Source organism: Petaurus breviceps, unplaced genomic scaffold (genome assembly GCF_028583685.1).
Source record: "Petaurus breviceps papuanus isolate PSGF00001 unplaced genomic scaffold, PetGlider_PUasm1.0 101, whole genome shotgun sequence".
In the NCBI taxonomy this organism is placed as follows: Eukaryota; Metazoa; Chordata; class Mammalia; order Diprotodontia; family Petauridae; genus Petaurus; species Petaurus breviceps.
This window is the reverse complement of record NW_027185575.1, coordinates 6,671,760-6,694,003: the sequence shown is the minus strand read 5'-3', so window position 1 is coordinate 6,694,003 and position 22,244 is coordinate 6,671,760. Positions and strand designations below refer to the sequence as shown.

At 41.7% G+C, this 22,244-nt stretch overlaps 1 protein-coding gene across 2 annotated transcripts in view; it reads left to right on the top strand.

The window, feature by feature from the left end:
- The first annotated feature begins 295 nt into the window (after nucleotides 1-295).
- LOC138158478 (RIMS-binding protein 2-like) overlaps nucleotides 296-22,244 on the top strand; it is a 490,854-nt gene continuing 468,905 nt past the window's right edge. For both annotated transcript variants that reach the window (XM_069084581.1, XM_069084643.1), the window contains exons 1-3: nucleotides 296-405; nucleotides 15,082-15,375; nucleotides 21,826-21,963. In XM_069084581.1, coding sequence (XP_068940682.1) covers nucleotides 376-405; nucleotides 15,082-15,375; nucleotides 21,826-21,963 — 462 coding nt within the window. In that variant the 5' untranslated portion in view covers nucleotides 296-375. The remainder of the gene's footprint in view (nucleotides 406-15,081; nucleotides 15,376-21,825; nucleotides 21,964-22,244) is intronic.

Genomic DNA, 22,244 nt, shown 5'->3' with positions numbered 1-22,244 from the left:
TTGACTTCTCAACAGTTAGTAGTGTCAGAGTTGCTCAGAGCCCTGAAAGGTCAAGGAACTTGCCCGAGGTCACGAACCTAGTATATATGAGAAGCAAAACTCGAACCCAGAACTTCTTCACCATCTCTTTCTAGTAGTTCACATTGCCTGTCATTGCTACATCACCCAAAATAACAAGGTGATTGAGAAATTGTTGGAATTCATCCTTATATCCCTTACAGCACCCAAACCCCGAGCCCTCAAGTTCAGAAGCTTCACTATCTACAATATATTTTGCAGGCAAAAGCAGCCAATCGTGACCAGCTGGTGACGAAAAATACGGTGGGGAGACATCCACTTCAGAGAGGAAGAGGCCTGGCTATCCCCGCGGTCAGCATGGCTCCTGGGTCTGTTGGGAAGAGCAAGGTAGGGACAGTAGCAAAACTGCGCGTGTCCCAAGGTCTTTATTAAATAGCATATCTTTGTTATACCTGTGCCGGTCACTGTGCTAGGTACAAAGATGTCCTTTACAAACTCAGTGGGTTTACAGTCTCCCCATGGGGGTGATGGTTGTTTTTGTCTGTCCTCCTTTCTGGAAGAGGACCAAGGCATCAGGAAGGCCACGAGTCACAGGAGAATTGGGTTTCAGGGAGGGAGGGTTGGGGGTGATGGAGGTGGTGAGGGAATGCCACAGAATCGCAGAATCATGGAATTTCAGAGTTGCAAGGAACCTAAATATCACACATCTTTTTTGCTGTTGTTAGTTAGCTGTGTCTGACTCTCCCTGACCCCATTTGGGGTTTTCTTGGTGGAGATACTGGAGTGGTTTGCCCATTTCTTTCTCCAGCTCATTTGACAGACTGGGAAACCGAGGCAAACAGGCTTAAGTGACTTTCCCAAGGTCAAACACCTAGAAAGTGTCTGAGGTCAGATTTGAACTCATGATGGTGAATCTTCCTGACTCCAGGCCTGGCACTCTGTCCACTTTGCCACCTATCTGACATTTAGTCTCACCTATAAACAGAAAAAAGAATCTTACTATAACACAGTAATAAGGGGCCTCTCCTTGAATAACCTCTTTTAAATGGAAGCCTACTATCTCCCAGAGGGGTTCATTTCACTTTTGAATAACTCAAACTGTACATTGATCATGATTCTGTAATTACATGCCATGGTTCTTTCAGTAACTTATGAGGCATTTCACTTGAGATAGATGATGATGGTACACTGGGTAGAGCACCGGGCTTGGAATCAGACAGACTCATCTTCATGAGTTCAAATCCAGCCTCAGACACTTACTAGCTGTGTGACCCTAGACAAGTCACTTAACCCTATTTCTCCATCTGTAAGATGAGCTGGAGAAGGAAATGACAAACCACTCCAGTATCTCTCTAAAGAAACTCCAAAAGGGGTCAAAGAGGGTTGGAAATGACTGAACAACAAAAGACTTGAATCTAACAAGGGCAGCCAGAGACTCCTTTATTATCCCTCTATTTATCATGTGTATCATCTACTTAAAGGTCATTTTTGTTCTGTTCTTTCCAATCCAAAAGTCATTCTTCGGGGCAGAGAAAAGACAGCAGCAATTCCTTGTGCTTCTGAGATCAAGCTGATCCAAGATACCACAAGAAAAGCCATAACAGGGGCCTTGTTTTCCAAAAGTTACCCTATTTCATCAAAACTTCTTAAAATTCATTTTTTGGGGTCTCTGACTTTTCTCAGATGTTTGTTGTTGTCCGGTACTTTCAAACTCTTTGTGACCCCATTTTTGGACTAAAATGCTGTAGTGACTTGCCATTTCCTTCTCTAGCTCATTTTACATATGAGAAACTGAGGTAAACAGGGTTAAGTGACTTGCTCAAGGTCATACAACTAGTAAGTGTCTGAGGACAGATTTGAACTCAGGAAGATGAGTCTTCCTGATTCTAAGCCCAGCACTATGGCATCACCTAGCTGGCCGCCCCCCCCCCCCAGATGTTTAGCATAAATTATATAACTGAACAGAATATTTGACTTCACTGAGGATCATTTTTCCTATCAGTCAAATGAACATCTCATACAATTATAGCTGGTAGGGGGAGGTAGAGTACAGGCAACACTCATTTGGCAAAAACTGAGGTCTCTGAAGGAAGAAGCAACTTACCCAAGGTCATGTTGGAAGTAAACAGCAGAGTCAGGATTTGAACCTGGGTCTTTTGTTTTGTCTTTCTCTAATCCACTCTCTAGGTAGACAGATAATTAAACATTAACTATGTTCCAGGCATATGCGAAGTGCTTTACAATGATTATTCCTTCAATCCTTACTACAATCCTAGCTGCTGTTGTTATTCCCATTTTATAGATGATAAACAGGGTTAAGTGACTTGCCCAGGGTCACACAGTTAGTACGTGTCTGAGGTCAGATTTGAATGCAGGTCCTCCTGACTCCAGGACTGGTGCTCTATCCACTGTACCACCTAGTCACCCCTGGTCTCTCTCATTCTTATAAAACCATCCCTAGACCCTTCACTTAAAAACTTGAAAAAGCCATCTATACTCAGTAACTTGACTTCCTCTTCTCTCACTTAATGAATTCTTGTTGAATCCAAGGGTGTGTGTGTGTGTGTGTGTGTGTGTGTGTGTGTGTGTGTGTGTGTGTGTGTGTGTGTGTGTGTGTGTGTGTGTAAGGGGTAGGATCAGGGGGTAGGGTCTTTAGGCAACAAAATCTCCCGTCATTTAAGTTTGTCCTGTACCATGCTCAATTCAATTCAACAAATATCTCTTAAATCTATATAATAGATCTGATTCAATCTGCTATGTGCAAGGACAATACTTTACACTAGCAAATACCCTCAGATTTGGTGTACTTTTCTTAGACTGGGAGAGGAAGGTCTATTCTTTGATTTCTATAGTCCTCCTTTGAGACAGACTTATTTCCTGATGGATCTACTTTCTTGATCTGGGTCTCTGAGCAAGGCATATAGATCAACAGCAGCTACCTTCAGCCATCTTGGGGATGAATGAAGGGGACTCCCCAGTCTCTAAGGTCTTCAGCCAACTGTAGTTTATAAAAGTCATAAAAACTCACTTAAAGAGACCAGTAAGAGTTTAACTGTCAGGCAATTGCTGGGTTTGCTGGGGTCTGGGGGGAGACAAGAAGGAAGTGAAGACTTCCCACCATTTATTTAGTATCCAAATGCTTAGTGGTAGTTCATCTCTTAAATATTCATGGGCCATTTTAAGCTGATTCAATTCTCTTGACTGTTCATTCATGACAAAAATGAACTCTTTCTAGGATGGGAAATTGCATTTACTTCGGAGTAGGAGTAAATGGGTCATTAGAGGTCAGTGTCAAGGTCTATTGGAATCAATACCTAAATGTCTGGGCCTCTGGGAAAATTATGTTCAAACTTGGGCCCCACCATCAATGACAACCTTCACTCTGTTGATTTAATTAATGTCTTTGAGGAACTAGGGTTCTGTTTTTTCTGGAATTAATCAATGATGAACAAATATTTATTAATGCTTACTATATTCCAGGTTAGGTGGAACCATAGTACATAGAGCACTGGACTTGAAATAAGGGAGACTCATCCTCATGAGTTCAAATCTGGCCTAAGATACTTCATAACTGGGTGACACTGGGCAAGTCACTTAACTCTGCCTCAGTTTCTCATCTGTAAAATGAGCTGGAGAAGGAAATGACAAACCACTCCAGTATCTTTGCTAAGAAAACCCCAACTGGGGTCACCAAAGAGACTGAAATGATTGAACGATCACAACAACAAACGTGCCAGATACTATGCTAAACTCAGATGATCAAATGAAAAAGCAAAAATATTTTCTCCCCTCAGGGAACTTACATTTTAAAGAAGGAGACCACATGTACATAGGTAATTATGCAGATGATACATACACAGTAGATGGAAGGTAGCTGTAGAGGGGCCAGCTTAGAAAAAGGAGGAGTTTAAGAAAGGTCTCCTATGGAAGATGGTGTTTGAAGGAACCCAGGGATCCTAAAAGGCTGAACTAAGGATGGAAAGCATTCTAGACATGGCAGACAGCTCATAGATAGGAGACAGTTCCTGTTGTGTAAGGAATAGTAAATAATAAATATAAACACCTGAAAGGAAGTAATATGTAAGAAAAATGGAGAGAAAGGAAGGGTCCAGATTATGAAGAGCTCACAATGACAGACCGAGGAACAGAGAGTTAATTCTCCAGGTAATGGGCAGCTATTGGAATTTAAGTAGGAAAGGTGACATGGTTAGACTTCAGCCACTGGTGGCTGAGTGGAGGAAGGATTGGAGTGGAGAAGAGATATATGGTAAGGAAACCAGAAGAAGAAGCTTTTGTAATAGTCTATGTCAGGGGTCTGCAGGCCAAATTGGTCCACTGAATGTTTTTGTACTTGAGTTCTCTGGTCAGACAAAAACAGACCATGGACCATAACCCTGGCTTTTGGTGTTGTTCAGTCATTTAAATGTGTCTGACTCTTTGACCCCATTTGGGATTTTCTTGGCAAAGACATTGGAGTGGTTTTGTCATTTCCTACTCTAGTTAATTTTACAGGTGAGGCAAAACAGAGTTAAATGAGACAAAACAGAGTTAAATTTACAGGTGAGACAAAACTGAAACAAAACAGGGTTAAATGACTTGCCCAAGGTCATATAGCTAGTAATTGTCTAAGGTTGGATTTGAACTCAGGCCTTCCTGACTTCAGACCTGGTGTTCTATCGACTACACCATCTAGCTGCCACCTCAACTCCTAGTAGACAATGGCTTCTCAAAGTGTTGTCTAAAGACCCAAAGGATGCCCTAAGACCCTTTTATGGGGTCAATGAGGTAAAAACTATTTTTCATAACACTACTAAGACATTTTAGTTCTTTTTAGTTCATTTAGTACAGTAAATAAATAAATAAACTCACCTAAACAAAAACTCTTCAGGGATCTTCAATAATTTTTAAAAGTGTTAAGGGGTCCTGAGATCAAAAAGTTTGAGAACCGCTGGTCTAGGCAAGAGAAAATGAGGGCCTGAATGAGTGTGGCAGCTGTGTGAGGGAAGGGGAGATCCCTGAGAGATGTGGAGATAGAAATGACAAAATTTTGTTGGTGATTGCTTATGTGGTATGAGAGGCACTGAGGATGACACTTCTGTTTCATACCTGGGTGAATGGAATGACCGCCACTACCAACACACAATAATAATGCTGCTTCTGGTAGCTAACATAGCACTTTATTATTTTTTAATAGAGCTTTACCTGTTATCGAACTTGTTCCTCTAGTCATTTTTTTGGGTGAGGAAATCAGGGTTAAATGACTTGCCCAGGGTCACAACGTTAGTAAGGGTCAAGTGTTCGAGGTCGGATTTGAACGCAAGTTCTCCTGTCTCCGGGGCTGGTGCCCTTTCTGTCACCCAGCTGCCCCTCTTCCAATCAACTTGGAAGGATAATGGTGCCATCAATAGCAACAGGGAAGTCTGGAAGAGAAGAGAGTTTGAGGGGGTGAAGAAAACGAGTTCTGTTCTTCGTCTTGGAATAGCTAAGATTTCATAGCCAACTTCTCTAGGGGGAGGGATGGACAGTGGGGCTGCAGAGTCCTAGACAGAACACTAGAGGTCAGTGTCTCCCAGTTACTTGAGTGGAGAGATCTTTCCCAACTGCAGAGGAACCTCCCTTTGCCGTTAGCTGGTCCGTCCCTCATTAAAAAAGTAACATATAAATTGAATTTTAGCAGCTCCCGTTTCATTGTTCCGGAACCTGTTCAGGATAATTTCAGAGATGTTTCTCCTGGCTTCTGATTGACTTTTAGATCTCAGTATCTCCTCCAACACGTACGAGACCCCTTCCTATTAGGTAGCCAATGGTCTATTAAAAATTAATAAGGATTAGTGACTTCATCATTTCATTTCATTTTTTCCCTTCCATGCATTTTGTTGCATCTGGGTTTCCCCACCTCTATCATTATTTATTATTCCCTTGTGAGCTCCTTGGGAACAGAGATTGTCTATTTACCTTTCTTTGTAATCTAAAGTGTTTACCCAGCTGTCTGGCATGTAGATTGTTAAGATATGGATAGTTGAACAGCTCCCCTCACAATACTAGATTTTATTGTGGTGTGAAGCAGAATGGGTAGTCAGTCAACTTTTTATTAAGGCTACATGCCAGGAACTGTGCTAAGTGCACTTGTTTGGAAGTAAGAGGCTCTGGGTTTAATGCCAAGATGTAACTCATGCCCTGTGTAACTTTGGACACGTCACTTAATCTCTCTTGGTCCTTTCATTCCTTTATATAATGAAAGTGTGGGGTGAGATGGTCCTCTGAGTTCCCTTCTGGCTCTAAGTCAAAGAACCTCTTATAATTTTTATGATACCCCAATATTACCTCTTTCCACAGATACATGCCAAATCCTCTCTTGTCACATATAGCTGAAATAATATTTTTAAAAATACAGATAATAAAGGAATACATCTTACCTTTTTTTGGAAGGGCAATTGGGGTTAAGTGACTTGCTCAAGGTCACACGGCTAGGCTAGTTTTGTGGTAAGTGTCTGAGGTCAGATCTGAACTCGGGTCCTCCTGACTCCAGGGCCAGTGCTCTATTCACTGCGCCACCTAGTCGTCCAAGGAATACATTTTAAAGAAATACAAATGATTTGTATTGTAATAATAATTATATTAATAAGATACAATATTAATAGAATATATAATGTACATTATATTAATTATTAATATTACTATAATAATATGCACTGTGTATAATATACAATAAATAATTGTATATAAACACAGATATTTTTAAAGACAAAAACAAAAAGAAAAAGTAGGGAAAAATCAGCAAAAATAATAAACATAGTGAGAAAAATCTGAAAATATATGTAATATGCTATACTTGTGGACCTCCCATCTATGTGAAAGATTAGGTTGTAGATGTCTTCTTATTACTCTTCTTTGGGATCACTCTTTGTAATTTTGTAACATTGACTTTTGATTGTTTGGTGGTTAGCAAGCATTTCTTAAGCACCTGCTATATGCCATGCAATGTGGTTGGCAACAGGAATCCATTTTGAGTTTTTTCAGGACATAGCCTTTCCAGGGTTTCATGAATAAAAAATAACTGGGATGCGATTGGCATTGACAAAAAGGAATACCTACATCACTGAGCTTACCTTCTGTAGGACGCATTTCTTGGTCTTTCCCTTCTTTCCTTTTCCCCCACATTCCTCCCAGCATCCCCTTTCCTCTCCCCTCTGCTACTGCCCCTCTATCAACTCTGGATACATCTTGTATGTACTTTCTGGGTTTTTTTTTACATGTCATCTTCCTTATTGTAATGTGAATTCCTTGAGAGTAAGGATAGTGGGGTGGGTTTTTTCCATAGTCTTTTTTTGGTATGACCAGCAAGTAACACAATTAAGTGCTTAACAAAAACTTGTTAGCTCCCTGACTGATAGAGATCACAGACCTCATTCAATTCAACAACTTTTTATACAGAGGCTTTTATGAGTCAGGTACTGGAGATAACAGGACAAAGACAAAAATAGTTCCTGCCCTCAAGAAGCTCCCATTCTACTAGGTGGACACCATATGTATACATATAAGTAAGTAAAAGAAAATCTGAGGAGGTGGAAAGTAGTGATAAAAAGGAGAACTGTCTTGAAGGAAGTTAAAGATTCTAAAAGTGGGAGTTGACAAAGAGTGAATTCAGGTTCCATTTAGACACTTTAAACTGTCTAGAAGCACAATTTGAAGAAGTACCAAAGGTTGTACAACTGTCTTCTATGAATGCCCTCAAGATGACAGTCTCACTGTATATTACTATCCTGCTAAAAACTCCATGATTCAAGCAAACTGACCTCCTCTGTTTCTCATACATGACACTTTTATTGTTGTTCAGTTATTTCTGTCCTGTCTGACTCTCCATGACCCTGTTTGGGGTTTTCTTGGCAAAGATACTAACCTGCTTTGCCATTTCCTTCTCCAGCCCATTTTATAGATGAGGAAACTGAGGCAAAATGGGTTGAGTGACTTGCCCATGACACTCTATGCACTGCTCATTCCCCATGCCTGGAATGCACTGCACTCCCTCCTCACATCCCTTTTATGGAATCCTTTTCTTACTTTAATCACTACCATGTATCGAAAACCTTTCCTGATCCTACTCTCACCCCACAACTACTAGTGCTTTCATTTTTAGTCATGTCCAACTCTCTGACCCCATTTGGGGTTTTCTTGGCAAAGATGCTGTAATGGTTTTTCCATTTCCTTTTCCAGCTTATTTTACAGATGAGGAAACTGAGGCAATAAGGTTAAGTGACTTGTCCGGGGTCACACAGCTAGTTAGTATCTGAGGCCTGATTTGAACTCAGGAAGATGAGTCTGACTCCAGGTCAGGTGCTCTGTACCACCCATATCCTCCCTCTTTATCTATCTTGTATTTAATTTCCTTGCATTTATTTGAATTTATTCTATATATGTGTGACATATATACATGTCATCTCCATTTGAATTATAAACTTTTTGACAGTACGGATTGTTTGTTCTTTTTATTTGTCTTCCCAATGCCTATCACATAGACATCTGTCTCAGAGGTGGTGGTGCAAAGTGTTTAATTGATTATACCACTAAGTATAGGGGAGACAATACAGGCAAATTATAATGACAAAGTCTCACATCTGCATAGTGCTATAGGCTCTCCAAAAAGCTTTTATCCTGACTTTGACCCTGTGTGTTTTAAGCTGTCTTCTAGTTATTACGGGTAGCTAGACTCTTTCCTTTTCTCGTCCCCCTACACCCTGGCTTCTGCCAATCCAGCCTACATCTCTAGTAACCTGTGAATGTGATCGCTGCCATGTTTCTGAAACTGGAGAACTCCTCTCTGGCTCGAGCAATCTTTGGCGGGAGAAATGCCATGTTGCGGTGTTAAGTAATAACAAATTATAGTTATCAAGGGGACTGTAAGTATACCCAGGACTTTAAAAAGCACAGAAAAGCATAAAGAAGCAGCCTTTGAAAATCAGATAAACTGATGCAGATGGGACCAAAACAAAGGTCAATGGAGGAAATGTCTGAAGAAATGGTGGAGTAGCTGATGGGGGAAATAAACAGAAAGGCTTTGCCAAAGAGGGGTGCACTGTATCTAATATCATCTGAGGGCCTATAGGGATGGATATTAGTGGGGGGGAAGGAGAAATGGAAGCAGAGAGGGTAGAATATTTCCATCAGGAATGCTCTCAAACTCTCTGGGTTGTGAAAGGTAGAAATAATCAGGCTGTTTGGGGTAACGTGGGGACCCAGGGAAGTCAAAAGGGGACCTTTCTGTAGAGGGAAAGATTCCCGCAATGTATGGACCCAGAGAAGAGGCAGAGTGGAATAGGGAATAGAGACCTGACCTCTAAGCCAGGAAGATCCTAGGTTCAAGTATTGCAATTAAACACATACTAGTTGTATTTTGTTTTCTTTGTAGTTGTATTTATTTTTATTTTTACATTTAAATACATTATCACAGGGGTCCATAAGTTTCACCAGACTGCCAAAAGGCCATGACCACAAAAATGGTTAAGAACTCCAGCCCTGTGGAGTGGCTAGGTGGTGCTGTGAACAGAGCACCCGCTCTGGAGTCAGGAGGACCTAAATTCAAATCCAGCCTCAGACACTTAACATTTACTAGCCATGTGACCTTGGGCAAGTTACTTAATCCCAACTGCCCTGCTTTCCCTCTCCAAAAAAAACAAACAAAAACCCCCAAACTTCCAGCTCTAAGATTATAAGTGACACAGAGAAGGTGCTGGCCTCCATTGGGAAAAGGAGTTTTCTCACTGATGAGTTTCCTATAGCAATAAAATCACATTTCCAATCCTTACATCTATCCCTTTGTTCCAGGCAGAGGCACCACTGGGATCTATGAAATTGATGACATTTTTTTGATGATTTTATTCCAACATTTTTTGCTTCCTTCATAACTCCATGTAGTATATGCATTTAGATGAGGAGGCATCCATTGGCTTCACCTAGTCTCCAAAGATAATCATGACTTACAAAAAGTTAAGAACCCTTGAAACCCCTCATTTTAGAGATGGGGAAACAGCCTCAGAGTGCACATAAATCTTCTGAAGCCATATTCAGTATTCTTTCCTATATGCTACCATGTCTTTTTATAAAAATAAATTTTTAAAATTTTTTTCTTTTTGGAGGGCAATTGGGGTTAAGTGACTTGCCCAAGGTCACATGGCTAGTTTTTGTGTTAAGTGTCTGAGGCTGGATTTGAACTCAGGTCCTCCTGACTCCAGGGCCAGTGCTCTATTCACTGTGCCTCCTAGCTGCCCCCAAAATAATGTTTATATAGTGATTTCATTCATAAATGGAAACTCCCTTTGTCCATGGAGGTTGATATTTGTTCTGCAAAGTCTTAGAGGATTGATAGGATAAGATAAATTCTTGCCCAGGGTGCATCAGTGACAGGACACAATCTTCGAAACTCCAGCACTGGCTTTCTATCCACTACTCCAGGTTACATCTCAGTGCTGTCTTCCATTAAACAGAAATCTGCTGGCTTGTATCTTTCATTCATTGGTCTTAATCATGCCAGCTGGGGCCAAGTGGTATAAAAGCCTGATGTTTCTGTGTAATGTCATGCCAAGGAAAGGCAACTTCCCAAGGTTCAGAATACCAGCATAGGTGCTCTCCATTTTATTCAGTGACCAACCAAGAACAGAGAAGGTCAAAATATGACATCATTCAAAATACAGCATTTACTAAGTGTGATTAAATAATCTCCAAGGACTACCCCACCCCAGGACCTTCCAATCATTCAATCAATTACAAAGTCCCTGGTCTAAATACTTCTCCACCCCTAGGCTGTACCTTCATTTAGTCCACCACAAAGCCCCTCTTCTCAAATGGAGATTAGTTTCCAAACATAAGTAAAGTACATTCACTGGTTCAACCATAGAACACAAAAAGGTCAAAAGTTCCCCACCCCTGGATCACAATTGAATCTACCCCAGAGTTACATCAATTTTAAGCACAGCACTTAATACCCAAATGGAGGTCTTTGCTTCATCTTGACAGGAGGCAAGTTCTCAGCAATCTTAGTTCCTGGGGAGACAAGGCTTAGCAAGGCCACAAGATACATTGCCAGTCCCTTCATTAATTCATCCTCTGTCTGTAGAACAGTCCTAGAACCCCTGAAAACATTAGCAAAACCCTCTCCCAGGATTTCTTTAAACATACAACAAGAAAATCCTTCTTCAGGGCTTCTGAACCAACAGAAAGGTTCCCAGACCCCTGCAACAACAGCACTGTCCTTCACCAGTGGACAGTATTCACTCTCTGTCTGCAGGACAGTCTCAGGGCTTCTTAACCAAAAGCCAGGTTCCAGGACTTCTTCAACAGGACAGTCTTTCACCAGTGGACAAATCTGGCAAAACAACATCAAAACAGACAGACAAAGTACCAGCAAAACAGCCATGTCTCCTCAGTCCTTGGCAGCTCAGGGGGCAGGTCTCAAAAGTCCAGGGCAATTCAAAGCGGCCCTCAGCAATCCATTCAGTCTCTCTCTCTGCCTCCACGAGGGTGCTGCTTCCAAAAAGCTCCTCTGCCTCTCCCTTGTCTCTCCAAATCTACGTCACCAGCTCCTCCCAGTTCAGGACTCTCCTTTCACATCAACAAGTTCACCCCACAGGTGGGATTAACAAGCTCTGGGTTTTAACACAATCAATTTGAAAACCAAGCCAATACAGGGGAATCTTTAATTGCCATTACTATCACATTCTGTCCCATGATGAGCCTTCACATATCAAAAAGTAGTGATGATTTTTCCTATTTTCCAGCTTTTCTTCTCTGGATTGATTGTCCCCAAGTGAGAAGGTCAATGTAATAGTTATCTGGACTCTGTCACCAGTAGGCCTTGAGTCCAGAATTTAAGATTCTGAGACGACCAGTCAGCCTTGGGGAACAGGACAAAGCTAACTGGCATATACAGGAATTGAACCTGTAGCTCTGGTCTTGTGAGCATTTTGTATTAACCAGCTCAGATGCACCAGAATAAGATGATAACACCTGCTGTTTCTATTTAGGAGCTTATAATGGTACCCTTCTTGGGGAAGAACTCATAGACCTAGAACTGAAAGGGCCTTCGAAGACAACTAGCTCAAACTCCTCATTTTTCATTGAAGGAAACTGGAGCCCACAGATATTAAATAAGCAATCTAAGGTCACACACATAGTGAGTAGCACAATTGGGATTTGAACCTAGGTCCTCTGATTCCATCTCCAGTGCTCAACATGCCCTGTACTGCCTCCCAAAACACTTTGTCCTAAGCCTCTTGTCTGACATAGTTGCTGATGACTCTGGGAGTGAAGATTTTGGATTCTGTGAAAGACTGGCTGAGTTAGGCACCTTCTTAATATATTCAATGAGGATTTATTAAGCAAGTACACAATGCGCGATCATGTGTTGGACTTGCAAGAGAAGAAAAGCTTAAACTCTCTCCTAAAGTGCAGTATAAATGTGAATCATCATCTTCATCATCATCATCATCTACACTATGTAATAGTGTGGGCAGAAATTGCAGCACCTCAAAATATTGACATAGTAGCTTGGGCAAAGGGCCCATTGCCCCCTCAGAGTAGCCCATCTCCTCATCTGTCTGGCTTTCTTCCTAAGGACTCCTTAGGGGCTATAATTCCATCATTAAGTAATTGAAGGTCCACAAGATGCCAAGGCCTATTTAAGGCACTCAGGATATGTAGCAAGAATTAGCTTCAGCTATTCTCTGGGCCATTACAACTGCTCCAATCAATGGGTGGGGTCCTGAGTGTGGGATTTGTTTACCAGAGCACCTGTACTCCTGGAATGGACCCGGGGAAGGAGAAAGCAACTATATGAGAAATCTCGGGGTTAAGAAAATCATCCTTGGTCTTCAAGATTGATCTTGGAAGTGAAAATAGTCTCTTGAAAAATCTTGTAAGAGGAAACAACCTTGAACCTTTCAGACTGAGGCACAAAGCAGGTAATTTGTAGAGGTGAAGAAGACAATGATTTCATAGAAAATCTTCTGAATAAATAATCTCAAGTTTTTAAAGAAACCTGATCCCTTTCTTTAAAGATCAGAGTACCATGGATGGAAGTCACACAGGGTCTGATTTTGGTTCAGTATGAAGAAAGAGCTCTTTCTGATTAGAATCCTTTAATGATGGAATGGGTTTCCTTGGGTAGAGAAGTAAGCTCTCTGGATAGGAGTGTTCAGGCAGACACTTAGATAATATCTACCTGTTAGAATTGCTATAGGTGGAATCATACAAGGCATGACAGTTTTGGAATTAGGAAGACCCAAATTCAAATCCTGCCCCATACACTTATTAGCTATGTGACCCTGGGCAAGTCACATAATCTACCAACCCATCTTTCTTCATCTGTAAAATAGGGATGATAAAAATAGAACTTACCTGCCAGGGTTGCTGTGAGAAACAAAACCGAATATTGCAACGTTCTTGGAAAACCTTAAAGGACCATTTAAAGGTTAGTTTTGATTGTTCTTGCTGCTGTTCCTGCACTGGGAGATACATCAGAAGCCCCTTCCTCTTGCTCTGTAGATGACATTAAACTAAGCTTTGATGAGAACTTGGAATTCTAAGAGATGGGCAGTGAGGAAGAAGGACATTCCAGGCACTGGGGACACCCTATGCAAAGGCAGGGACATAAACTTGCAGCGGCAAGCACCCCAAGCGTTCTCAGGGTTTGCTGCCAACACAGGTTCTTGGATCTGCTTTGTTAAAGGGAAGCAACTCAAAATGGGTCAACGAGCTTACTTTAATTAGTCAAACATATATTGTTTACCTATCTCAGGGGGAAAAGGTCAGCACCCCGAAACTTCAAAGTATACAGGCAGAATTATCAAGACAGAAACAGATCAAGTAGACAGATTTCCAAACTGTCCAACCATTACATCCATACCAAACAACATCTGGGTTTCAAAGCCGGGGGGCTCTGGACAACGGCTTTCCAGAGTTTCATCTAGTCAAATCACAGAACACTTCTCAAAGTGAGCCCCAAAACAAAGCTACACATTGGGGCTTATATAGTCTCCTCCTGGCTCAGAGAATGTAACAACCTTATTGACTCACTGGCCAATCAAGAAGTATCTACTGAAAAACAAGCCTCCCACCCCAGGCTCCAGGTTCACTTTAGCCTAGGGGCAGGGAAGATCTTTAAATTTACATTGCCATTACAAAACTATGATCCCAAATAATTATAATACAGATTACAATATGACTGAAAAAGAGGAAAATCAGATCATAGATCAAGACCTAAAAGGTACCTTAGAGGAAGGTTGTCTGGACCAAATCTCTAATTTCACAGATGTGGAAACTGAGGCCCAGAAAGATTAAATGATTTGTCCTAAGTCACATAGGTTATAAGATGAAAGACAGAGCTGGAAGAAACCCAGAGGGGTGAAATGAACTCAGATTCTTACAAGTGGTAAAAATCAGGATTCTAACCCCAGTCCTTTGATAATAAATCTAGCACCTTGCTTTAAGGGGGTCATGTTCACTTTTAGTCCTAGAATCAGGGAAAAAGCCTTTTGGAGAAGATGGCCCTTGACTTTGAACAGTTGACTCTGGTCTTTACTCTTTTCTGAATTTCCCACCCCGCCAGAACCCTGGGGCCATACTCTCCCCTCTGTCTGACTCCCTCTCCTTCTTAGGATGAGATTGCCACTCTACAAGTGTGTGTGAGAGCAGCCAGGCGATAAAGGGAGGCATGGTTGATACACCTCATCCTTTATTTAGTAGCATAATGGAAATGCTTGTGTTTTAAATATATTTTATGCTATGGTCATATCTTAAATATATCTGCTGCATGTTAATAATTAAACAGATGTGTAAGTGTTCAGTTTGGGGTAGGAAAATAGGAACTATGAGTCCAGCGCATAATTCTCTTCCCATGGGAGATTTGCCTGAATCAGGATTTTAGAATTAGGTCCATAGTCTATCTGTATAAATAGCTTCTTTCGGGAGGAGAGGCTTGATTCACCCCAGATGTTCCCTTGAGTCTGCAATAAAGTCGTTTCCCGATCTAAGCTCCAATTGAGTGACATTAGGGGTCTTCTTTCCTTTCAGAAGGGCAGCTCATTGTCCTCATCTTCTGCTGAACCAAGGACTGGACGCCCCCCGATGCCAAGAGGTTACTCAGGCCGCAGAGGAGCACCCCAACTCCAGCTCTCCCCCAAGGGGCCTGGCCCCACCAAAGACCCCGAGATCCTGCAGCTGCAGATGGAGCCTGAGGAGCTCAGGGGCCAGCTGGGACGTCTTCGGGTCAATCCCCTTCGCTTTGTGGGCCTGCCAGAGAGTCTGGAAGCTGGGGGACGTGGACCCAGGGAACCGGCCCAGAGAGAGTGGGCTGAGCCCTGTGAGGTGAGGCAGCTTCTCCCCTTGATCCTCCCCTGAGTCATTTCCAAGACCTGCCAGTTCTTTCTGGGGAGGAGGGAATTCTTTTATTGAATGACTCAGTGAAACACTGAAAACACTGTAAATGCCTCCTTGGAAACAGCTTCCTCATTCTATGGGATCTGTCCCCTGACTCTGTCTCTTACTTCCTGCCACAAGAAGAGGAGGGATGCCAAAGAAAGAGATAAATTATTCAGGAGGAGCCAGATTTTTCCTGCACTAGCTAGGGTTCTATGGTGTCCACATCCTTAAGAAGAGTGATCAGTTGGGGGTGGCTAGGTGGCTCAGTGAATAGAGCACCGGTCCTGGAGTCAGGAGGACCTAAATTCAAATCCGGCCTCAGACACTTAACACAAAAACTAGCCGTGTGACCTTGGGCAAGTCACTTAACCCCAATTGACCTCCAAAAAAAAGGCAAAAAAAAAAAAAGAGAAGAGTGATCAGTACATGGGAGGCCGAAAGAATATTGACTTTGAAGTCAGTGGACCTGGATTCAATCTCCACTTATTTCTTACTACCTCTGTGACTTTGAACAAGTCATCTTGCCTCTGGAGGCTTCATCTTTCTCATCTATAAAATGGGAGGGAGTTGAAACAGATGACCTCTGGAGTTCCTTTCAGCTTTAGATCTATGTGTGAGTTTGAATCCTGGCCCTGACGCATATTAATTGTATGCCCTTGGGAGAGTCACCTAACATCTCTGGGCCTCACTTTCCTCGTCTATAAAATAATGGGCTTGAACTAGCTGGCTTCCGAGGTTCCCTCTAGACCTAGGGTCCTATGGGCATTGTTTCATTATTTGCTCTTGCATCCCCAGTACCTGGCACATAATAGGCAATTAATAGATACGTATGGATTAATTAAGCCTAGGTAGTATGTGATTGGGCAGCTAGTTGGCACAGTGAATGGAGTGCCAGGCCTGGAATCAAGGAGACTCATCTTTCTGAGTTCAAATCTGACCTCAGACAGTTACTAGCTGTGTGACCCTGGGCAATCACTTGACCCTGTTTGACTCAGTTTCCTCATCTGTAAAATGAGCTGGAGAAGGAAATGGCAAACCACTCCAGTATCTCTGCCACGAAAACCCCAAACGGGGTCATGACTGAAACAACTGAACAACAATAATAGGTGCTTAATAATTGCTTGAATGAATGGAAGAAAGAGGGTGAAGCAGATGTAACATTGTATCCCGGGAATCCTGGTAGTTCAGATAACTAGCTCAAGCATTTAATAAGCTCCTGCTAGGGATACAAAGACAAAAATGAAACACCCACTGCTCTCAGGGAGCTTAGATGCTTTTGGAGGAAACAAAATGCAACAGAGACACCCAAGTACAGGGTCTGTACGTACAATTTTCTTTCTTTTTTTTAAATCTTGCCTCCTCGGGGTTTCTTTTTTTTCCTTTCTATATACAAAGTAAATCTAAACCTCCGTTAGGTGTGTGTGTGTGTACACAAAATAAATAATGATTATTGAGGCCTTGGGGGAAGGACTAGTAGCAGTTAGCAGCACCAGAAAATGCCTCGTGACTGATGTTTTATATACATTATCTCCTTTGATCATCTCATAGTAACCTTGTAAGGTGATTGCTACACATATCATGGTCCCCATTTCACATTTGAGGAAAACGAGGCTTGTTATTATTGTTCAGTGGGGTCTGACTCCTCATGATCCCATTTGAGGTTTTCTTGGCAGAGATACCAGAGTAGTTTGCCATTTCCTCTTCCAGCTCATTTTACAGATGAGGAAACTGAGGCAAACAGGGTTAAGTGACTTGCCCAGGGTCATACGGCTAGTATAAGCGTCTGAGGTTGGGTTTGAACTCTGGAAGTTGAGTCTTCCTCATTCCAGACCCTGTGCTCTGTGCCCTAGCTGCCCTTTGGAATCAAACAGAAATCTAATTTCTCTGCAGCGACACAGCTCTCATTCCTTCCCTGTCTTCTCTTCTCCAGGTTAAATAGATTCTCGAAATGTATAAGCCTGAGTCCCTGGATAAGTCACTCAAATGCTCTCAGCCTCAATTTTCTCATCTGTAAAATGGGGATAATAACTAATGTATGTATAACAACTCTATAGAGTTGTCTCTGGATCCAATTAGATAACATATGTAAAATACTATTTGCATATTAAGATGCTATGTAAAGGTCATCCATTATTCTAATGACGGCACTACTTCAGCCACTAATGTTATTATGAGCATGCTTTATATTATACATTTTTTTCTGCCAACAGTGCTCGGCTTGTGAGGGAATCTTGCTGATAGCCTAGTGCATTTTCCTCTTTGCTCAGCACCTAAGCCCTCCAGTTCAACAACAGCTAATTCGTGCCCAAAGTCCTATCACCAGTGAGGGTGAAAGGGAGTGAAGTCTACTTGACCTTGACCTTGTTGATGACACAAGCCTTTGGGATTCCACCTTGGCCATATTCAGCACCATCCAGGGGTCCTGCTGAGGCTCTAGCTGGGAAATAGGAACCTGCTTTATCTATAGCCTGCAATATCTCTTATGGAGCTGCTTGGGGTGTTGGGGGGTAAGCCAATACTTGGTCAAGTCTGAATTCTGATCCCCAACCCTGAAGCTAGTGTTTCCTCTCAAATTACCCGTCCATCTCTAGGGAGATATCAATGTAGAGATAGAGATATTTGTGTATGATAAACACACCTACATACAAATATATACATATATTCATAAATATATATAAACATATAATTGCAGATAGATAAAAATATTATATTCATACTATATATGTGCATGTGTATATATTTATATATGTGTATATTATACAATAACATATACATATAATATGTGTTATATCTAGCATATACACACATCATATAATATAACACATGCATATCATACATGCTATGTAATATGATGTGTATATTATATGTATTATATGTAATTTATACATATAGCTATGTCATATAGCTACACACACATATACATATGGAGGCCATCTCCAGTCGTCCTGATCTATATCTTGCCACTAGACCCAGATGACTCCGGAGGAGAACTTGAGGCTGATGACCTTGCACGGCCCTGCCTCACTTAAATACAGTTCACTTGCCATGGCATTATCTCCCTGATGTCATGTTCTCTCCAAAAATGAAGTACAAACACCAATATACACACACAATACATATATGTATATATACATTTACACATCAATATATACATATATAATGCATGTGTATTATATGTGTGTAATATATACACATAATATATAAATTATATATTATAATGCACACATTTAATACATTTATATTATATATTACAATATATAAATATAACATATGTATATCATATATGCATGATATATACAGATCTATGTATATCATGCTTTTATATAATGCTCACAGACCTCTCAGACTCTCTAGTTTCCTTCAAGGCTTGGTTCTATTTCTACTTTAGACACGAAGCCTTTCTGATCATCCAGCCCCTCCTGACACATTGTCACCAAAATCTTGTATCTGTTTCCTATATATCTGTATATTAGGTATAGATCTCCCCTGGCTAGCCAGTAAGCTTACTGAGGCTAGGGAATGTTTTGGTTTTTCTCTTAGTATCCTTAGGGCCCACCTTAGTGACTGGTACATTGCAGGCTCTTAAAAAATGCAGATTATTCCATTCATTTCCTTACTGACCTTTGCACATTTGTCTCCCCTCATAGAATGGAAGGTCCTTGAGGGAAGGGGCTGACTTCTTTCAATTCCCAGTACCTAATTCAGCCCCTGGAACATCAATAAACATTTGATGAATAACAGATTGATGGACTGGGGAGCCTTGCTTGATGTTTGTACAAAGAGTCCTGGGTGTTGTGTGAGGAATCCTAATTTTGAATCCTAGCTCTGCCTCTGTTGACTTACTGACACAACCTTGGGAAAGTTATTTCAGAGAGCTCTGGACCTCAGTTTTCTCATATGTGAAACAAGTGGATGACTTTGAAGGTCCCTTCCGGCCCCCAATCTGTGATGCTTTGAAATGGAAGAACTTGAATGAGATGATCTCTAAGCACCCTTCTGATTATAAAATTCTTCTACCCCAAGACTTCACAGATCGCTAGGGAACAGTCTCTGAAAGTCTCTTCATATCCCATCCCAAAGGTATTTGCCATAGACTTCTCCTATCCTTACTTCTGAATTTTCATATAGTCTCTAAACTCACCAATTACAGAAGGAAAATCTGCTGGCATACACAAGAGGGCTGGCATAGTCTAGCAATCATCAGCCTTCTGTAAAGTGGACCTTGGGGCTATACCCCCATAAACTTTTGGAGACAGTCCAACTTCAGTAAACCAGCACCTTTGCAATCATCTTCAAGGGGCTGGAGAAAAATACACATTATAGGCAGAGTAAAGATAAAATAGTTGTCAAGTGCATCTCTGGGACTTCTGTGTTTGAATATTATGTGTGAGCTTCTGAGAAAACATTGGAACAATATAATGAGGTTTCCTTGAAATGGGCTCTGGAGATCCCCCTCCATGTCCCATTTAGTGCTTCTGCTCTCCAGATGAGGTCTGAAAACAAAAGTTAGTAGCTTGCATCTATATGGTGCTTTCAGATTTGCAAAGTACTTTGCACATGTGATCTCATTTGAGCCTCATAATAGAAATAGGTTTTGCTATCATTCCTATTTCACAGATGGGAGAATTGAGAGTCAGAGAAATCAAATCACTCACCCAGAGTAAAATAGTCAGTCAGGTGGTAGAAGCAAGGTCTTTTGTTTTCAGCATTTTTCAGTCACGTCCCACTCTGTGACCCCATTTGGGATTTCATTGACAGAGATATTGGAGTGGTTCACCATTTCCTTCTCTAGCTCATTTTGCAGATGAGGAAACTGAGGCAAATGGGTTAAGTAACTTACCCAAGGTCACACAGCTAGTAAGAGTCTGAGGCCAGATTTGAACTCACAAAGATGAATCTTCCTGACTGCAGGCATGTCACTCTGTCCGCTGTACCACCACAAGGTCTTCCTGACTCAAATTCCACTACTCCCTCCACTGTGCTTTGCTCCCTTCCTAGAAGCACAATAGGGAGTAGATATGATCATTTCCCCTTTCCTGGAGATAATTAAAAAGATACAATTTTATTTAGCCAAACTCACTATCGCTCGGAGGTAGCGCATTGGCCAATGTCATAGACTCATAGCATCATAGATCTAGAAGAGTGTCTAGTACAATACCCTCATTTCACAGAGGGGGAGACCGAGGAGATGTGCACAGGGGGAGTGACTTGTATCAGCATTCAGCCACTGGCAGAGCAAGACCTCAAATCTAGGTCTCCAAACTCAAAGTTCAGGGCTCTTTCCATGGCAATACCCAACATCTCTTCAACATCTTTATCAGAATGCTGAGTCTGGAATAATAATTAGAGCTGACATTGAATACTGACAAAGTTCTTTTTGTACATAATACAAATCAGTATGGTGGAGTATTAGCTGCTAGGGGGATCAGAAAAGGCCCCATGCCAGAGTCATTTGACATTCTTGATCACAGTTAAGGCTCAATACAACTCGGTGAGGTAGATGCTAAGAGTTTGTGGTCTCCATTTTGCAGAGGAGGAAACCAAGGTTCAAGGAGGTTGAGATTTGCCTGTTTCCAAAGGTTAAAGAAGTGTGGGATTTGAATTCTAACTCCAGGACTATATGTACTTAGTCTCTGCTGTTTCCATCGTACCCTTGAGTGTTACTTTCTATTTCTATGGGTGGAAATGAGAATAACTTTTAAAATTGGGTTTTATATAACTCTTTAAGATTTGCAAAGCACATTTGTTATGTATTTGATCCCCATAACAACCCTATGATATAGATGTTATTATTATCCCCATTTTACAGATGAGGAAACTGAGGATGGGATAGGCTAAGCTACTTGTGCAGGGTCACACAATAAGTATGAGACGGTATTTGAACTCTCTTCTTCCTGCCTCTAAATCCAAAACTCTATCCACTATTCCACCTGTCACCCCTCATCCTCTGTCCCATTGTTTGAGTGGGCAAATATCCTAAAAATGAACTCTCCTTTGCTTGAATAGCGAGACCAGGACAATGTATCAGACAAAGCTTGCTGTAAAGGGTTTCTTATTCTGTCTAGCCAGGTATTGACTTTCTGGATGGGCCTCTGATGGGAGCAGCCACTGACTGCAAGGTTTTAGCACACAGATCTCCAGCCAGGGCTATTAACTCATAAACAAAAGGAAAAAGTTGCATCTTCTGCTTAAGGTAAATACGTGGATGTCACTGACTAGGCAGAAATGAACTAAATTGTGTGATGGGTCATTTATCTCCTGGCCAATGTGGGCAGGAACACCCAGATGCCCTTGCCCCAAAGACCATGGCCCTGGTGATGACCCCTGGGTTCTGGGTCTCTCGGCTAGGCTTTGCTAGATGAACGATTGCTCAGGAAGGACAATTTTCTGCCACAGGAAGGGCTGGTCGGGCAGAAACCTGCGGATGTGGAGCAGCTGCTCAAACAGTCTCAGAGGGAGCTGCTTTGGCTACAGAGGCAGCTGGCCTTCGTCTCCACAGGAAGTTCCACCTACCTCCTGCCTCCTCCGGCCCAAGTAAGTCCCTGCTCCATCTGCCTCCAGACAGACTGCATGGGGTGTGCGTGGGGAAACAAGGACTGGTTTTCTCTCATAACTTTTTTTGAATGCCCAACCAAAGAGCAGATAATGGGTTTTTAAAAGTCTAAAATTCACATCTACTCCTAATTATGCATGTGTGAAGTCTCCGGTTGGAAGTTTGTTGGCGATTTTTATTTGAAGAAACACTAGTTTCCCTCTGCCCCATCAGGCTCTCCTCTCCCTCTCCCTCTCCCTCTCCCTCTCCCTTTCCCTCCCTC